The 6,000-nt window shown below is 36.6% G+C and overlaps 1 protein-coding gene across 1 annotated transcript; it reads right to left on the bottom strand.

Moving 5' to 3' along the window:
- Positions 1-2,100: 2,100 nt before the first annotated feature.
- LOC107805698 (putative E3 ubiquitin-protein ligase LIN) lies at positions 2,101-6,000 on the bottom strand. Its single transcript, XM_016629771.2, has 7 exons — positions 4,780-6,000; positions 4,533-4,659; positions 3,466-4,442; positions 3,228-3,375; positions 2,867-3,118; positions 2,472-2,781; positions 2,101-2,366 (listed from the first exon to the last, which is right to left on the bottom strand). Exons 1-7 carry the CDS (start codon positions 5,838-5,840, stop codon positions 2,227-2,229), a joined length of 3,015 nt encoding a protein of 1,004 aa, XP_016485257.1. The 5' UTR covers positions 5,841-6,000; the 3' UTR covers positions 2,101-2,226.

Here is a 6,000-nt window from a genome sequence, read left to right on the forward strand (position 1 = left end):
ATCTACAACATAGACATTTAGTACCTTAAATTCATCACAGACAAGGCATGAAAGATGTCTAATCCCTATATCTCCTTCAACTTCATACCACTTACCAGATGAGCCAGTAATTATTAATTGTTGTACCCCTATATACCATAATTGAAGAATGTACTCATCCACTATATCTTTAAAGGACAATAGGTCAGAATCTTTATCTTTCCAGATATGAACCAACTTCTTTGAATAGATTAGGTGTGACTCTACAATTCAGTAACCCCAATAATTGAATACTAGGTCAACAAGAACTATCTACAAACATAAATAAGACAATGTAAAAAACGTTATGACCATTGTATACGGTCAAGATCGTATGCCTTCGATCTATATACTCGAGAGGTCGTCCGAAGTCCGAGTCCAGGCAAGATCGAGTTCGAGCTCGAGGGACCAAACCCGAGTTCGAAGAGAGAGCACGATACATATCGAGGTCGAGTGTGCTCGACCTTGGAATAGTACCGTTGTGAATTTGTAACAGAATGAGCTTGACTTCTACCACGTCCCCAAGACCGTGGCGCAAATCCCAGAATAGGATTGTACGATTTCGTACTAGGCAGTTAGACAACTGTACCAAGAATATTCCTTACTGTAAATAGAAATATGCCTTATTTAGAAATTCTCCTATTATATAAAGGGGACCTCAATCATTTATAACATCATCTAATCAGAATATACTCTCTACTTTTTGCCTATTGTTCATCAGAATTGTCCTTAGCTCTACTGCTCTTACTTACTTTACTTTTCTTGCTTTATTGTTCTTATTATCCTAAGCCCACTTCGAGGTCACTAAGCTCGAGGTCACTACTGCTGAGTAATATTGGTTTGATTCTCTTATTTCTACTTCATATTTCTTTGTTATTAATTGGTATTGAACTAAATCACATATCTTTAAAACCACAAATCAAATTTAATTGTTACTCGTATTTTCGAGGTAAACAACCAGTAATACTTTATACAAAATGGACCTCACTTAATAAAGAAATAAAAAATCAAACAATAAAGAATGGGAAAAACAGTAAAGAATGCAAAACATTACAATAAAGAATGCAGAACTACCACTTTCCAATGTACTTAATCACATGCATAAGGGATATTTGGACCCCATTCGATTATACACGAGCAAAAACACACAACTCAAACCAATAATAGACCATCAGAAATCAGAAATTAAAGGACCACCTCAAAAGATGCACATGCACGACAAAATAACAATAAATCGACAAACAATAGAGTAGGAAGCATGTGTAATAACATAAATATGCACATTTACCCAGGGAAAAAAAACCCTAGCTCGAAACATTATGTAGAAATCACACATTCTTCAATGATGAGCAGGTTTCAATGATAAAACTAAAGGATATGACAGGATGCAAAGAGGATCAGATTGAAGTATGATAGACACCTGTTCTAAACTAAGAAAGAAATCAAAATTATATACACCATATCTACACAATATGGCAACATTAAAAGCGATTCTTTTTTTGCATAATTTATCAAATTACAATTGGGCTCTAAGAGCTTCCGGTTGTTATTTTTAATTTACTTTTAACTGGGAATAAAGGTAATTGTTGCTTTCTTTAATATTTCTTTACTTATTATATACTTACATACACACACTCCAAGTTCAATGTTTTATTTCCACTGCACTACTATATTCCCTCAATATAGTAGTGGCTATGTGGCAAAAATCTTGACAGCCTCAGTTTGCAATGTTATTTGCAGGTTCTGCAACAAATGTTATTGTGACATAGTCATTGCTGCTATACACTGTAATATCGTAGAAGAGGAACAACCTGTGTCATATTCCAAAGCATCTGGCTTGAATGATGATTATAGCACCTATGAAAGTATTAGGTAATTTATATAGCAAGTAAAAAGCCAAGACCACAATTGTTTCTTTCTGATCTTCTTTCAGTTTATATGGATGATTATATGTCATCTCAAATCTGGTTAAATTCTTAAGTATGCTCTCACCCAGCTGATCACTCAATTGTTTCTTTGGCAATACTCGTTTTGCAATCAACTGTAGTTATTTATGAATGACTCAAGAAAGAACAACAAGTGTTGGGATTGAAAAATAGCCTCATTTATTACTAAAATTATCTCCCACCAAGGACTAAAATATAGACATCCTGTGCTTCATACCATGTACAAGGTAGAATGATTAATTTGCTGAAGAAAAACAAATTGTTAAGGTACATTAAGTTGCTGATGCCTAAAGCTGCTCGAAATAATTGAAATAAGCTCCTTTGCTGTCCATGTTACTTCTGAGAGTTTATGCAGGTCACTTATGAGCTCCTTATCTAATGGAGACAATTTCGCCAAATAATCTGAAAATCACAAAGACCAAAACTCTGTTTAAAAAGTGTCCAAGTAGTTTCATGTACTATGTTGTGTGATAAAGTTAGATTAGTATATCTTGCAAAATACCATACCTGAATTGTTAGCCAGTTTGAGTAATGAAAGTGAAGCAAGAACTCTTTCCTCTATAGCATTATTGTACTTCAATAGCTTGATCAGCTCTGGAATTAGCTCCGAACATACTACAGACCGAACCCCTTTATCCTCGATGGAACAGAAAAAATTGCTCATCCAGGAAACAGTAACTAGGCTTGCTCTCCCTAAACAGGGAATTCCATTGGCTATTGTATCTACAAGAGAAGCCAATAGCCTCTTGCTTCCACTGTTAAGCAACACTCTTGCTGTTTTCCTTTGCCAATTTCTTGTTGCCTCTTCCTCTTCATTCTGAAATTTAGTTGAAGGACTAGGTGAATACGGAGTTTTCGTTAAAGTTCAATAGGAAAAAAGGGTCATGAAAAGGGGTAATTACCAGGTTCATATAACTGTTAAGGATGATGTTCTTGCCATGATATGAATCCCCAGTGTTTTCGTCGTAGCCTGCTTCTTTTAATAGCAATTGCTCCACTATTGGCACTCCAGTATAGGAAAAACAACTCCCTAGTATATGTAGAGCTTTAGCTGATTGTACTTGGACTTTCTCATTGAATACTTGACAGTCCAATGCTTTTATTATTTCATCTATTACTTCTTCTCTATATACGCTGCACTCATTCGGATCTCCCTGCAGCATGACTGCAACTAAATGAGGATCTCTTTTTATAAAAAGCGGGGTTTTCTCTTCAGGGGATGATTCTTTGAATCGGGCAAGACTATAATGGAAACGGACTTACCAAAAGATCAAGCTGTAACAATATGACAGAGATAACGGGGCGTTCTTCTGGTTGAGCTCTTTGGAGATAAACTAGAAAAATGTGCAAGGTGTTCACCATTCCCCATCCACTTAGTAGACCACGTAAGAATTCTATTCTTTGAATTTGCCTGTTGTTTCATACAAAATTAGTACTACTTTTTCATTTGAATGCAAGAATAAGGAGATGTCATATGAGTAGTGCTAGAAGAAAATCTTACTTGTCAATGCAGAGAAGCTCTGTGAGAAATGCAAAAATGTGTCCGCGAGCGTTTTGCTGGTTTTGAAGCAAAAGAAGAGGAAGAAGATAATCTTTATTCAAGTTGTTGGCCAGGTAATGCCTGCAGCTTCCATCAGATTGAATACAATAGTACATAACAGAAACCACCTTACTCTTTTCTGAGACATCTCCCATTTCAACTCTTCTCAGCAACAACCCCAACCCCCCTAGTGAAATGACTTGCCTACAATTTTCAAAATTCTTGTCTTCATCAAAACCAGTAAGTAGTTGATCAAGCAAGTAATATGCAGCCTCTTGAGGACTACGTTGAACCGTGAATAACGTCTGCAACTGATCTGCAAATTCCAAAACTCGAAGTACTAATGGAATCCACTCAATAGATATCATCTGTTTAGCCTTAGGCTGCACTAGGTAAAGTAGAATTGCAGCCTTAAGAAACAGGCTGCTACTTCTCAATAGTCTCAAGAAGATATCAAGCTGTGGATCCGAGTTGCGAATGATTTGCCCATTCATCTCCTTCTTAGTGACTAGTTCTGCTAAGATTGAGATTGCTAGTTCCAAGATCTCATCATCTTCGGATGCAAACAAAACGTTCATTATTCCTTCAATCACTGGTGCAGTTGACAATGTCTTTACAGTCTCGGGATCTCCACGAGAATCAAGCCAAGATTTTGCTACCAAACGGATTGCCAGTTCACAGTCACTTAAGCTATCTGAGGAGCAAATCGCGAAGATAGCTCTACTTAGATCACTTGAAACAGAAGGAGTGGTTTTTTCTTCCTTTCTGATGGAAACACTGCCAATCTTATTGTTTCCTTCTCTCAAGAACTCTACAGGCTCACTTTGACAATTGAAAAACCGGAAGTAGTCTGATTTTTTATGAGTCTGAGCCCACAGATCATGTTTTGGGGTTCTGTAACTTTGACTCGGTGATCTTCGATGAACCACTGCTTTCTTCTGTCAAAATCAAGAATTTGGGTAGAGTTCTGATTATACCCTTATAAGAATCAATAGAAAGCAACATGTAAAGGATTCTTGGTCACTTACTGGAACATAATTGCCATCTCCAATGGATGAAATCTTCTCTTCTTCTTCCTCCTTATAATCCCAAATTCCATTTCTTGCAACATCCATGGATTTCCTCTCCATAATCGGTCCAAAAACAGCTCGATATCTTCAGGATAACAAAAAACATTCAAACTCAAACCTATCCTAAGAAACATAGTACATAAAAAGAACAGTTTTACCATGATTTTGGAGTGTAACTTATGTAATTAAGAACATCCTAACTTACAGTGAGTTATTCTTGATGGAGGAATTGGAGGTGAAAGAATCCAAAGATCGTCTTCTTGAAGGCGAGTGACCCACTTTATAAGGCAAAGGTACAGAAGGAACAGCAGGGGCTTGGGAACCAACCTTGAGCCATTGTTTATAGTAAAGAGCAAACTTTGTTGTACCAATATCTATGTGGTCATTATAAACCTTGTTTAAGGCTTTCATCTGCTTCTCCTTGTCAACACAATCCAAAGTTGAAAAAACTTCTACTTCTTGTGTATGCCAAATCTTGAGATGAAGAAGGTGAGGAAGAAACAAATGCTCCCAAAGTTCAGGAAGCAAGTGTGTCCGAGCAAGAAATGGCGAATCAACGAATACCTGCAGCAAATGCCTAGCTGCAATTCTATCATTTTTTTCTAGCTTGTAAACAACAGATAAGTAGAGCTGTGCACAAGCAGAGAGATTGGAATTGGGAATTCCACAAGTTGAGACATTTCCAGTGTTGTTGGAATTCAAAGATGACACAATTGTTAATAGCCTAATAGAGTATTGCAAAGACTTAACTTTTACTTCCCTCTGTGTATCATCAATGCTCTCAACTAGTCTCTCTATACTCTCAATAGCCAATTCCATATCTGCAAAAATCCCATTATCTGAATTATGGTTCTTCTTTCTCACAAAACAAGCATAGCATTTCTCCTTAATGGTTTCGCGAAAATCTTTGTCCCTCAAATATTGTCCTACAAAGCCACTAAGTATAGAAATGACAGCTCTAATAGCAACTTCATCAATAGCAGGCTCATCTCTTCTTGGAATATCGACTTCAACAATGGACTTTACATTTGATCTTTTCGATGAGTGGACCGAAGAACTAGAACTGGAAAAGGGTCTTCTGGATTTGTTCTTGGAGAAATCCAAGGATGATCTTCTGTCATGGCAAATGTAAATAGGTAAAGCAATGTTGGAATCTTCTTGAAAAGTTGTTCTGTCTTTGAACTTGACTTTTCTGTGAGTTTTTGTAGGTGTTCTTTTTGTACTCTCAAAACCTTCTTCAGTTAGCAATTCTTGAAGAGAAGCCATTGGAATAAAGATGATATTGGATTGTGAACAAAGGGTGTTGTGACATTCTTTCTTAATTGTACAAGATAAACAGAGAGAGAGAGAGACAGAGAGAACAAGAGAGAGCCAAAAAGATTATGACTGGTTGATAAAAGCCACAAAAATGAAGACAAGAATCAAT

The sequence above is a fragment of the Nicotiana tabacum genome, chromosome 3 (assembly GCF_000715075.1).
Source record: "Nicotiana tabacum cultivar K326 chromosome 3, ASM71507v2, whole genome shotgun sequence".
NCBI classification, from domain to species: Eukaryota; Viridiplantae; Streptophyta; class Magnoliopsida; order Solanales; family Solanaceae; genus Nicotiana; species Nicotiana tabacum.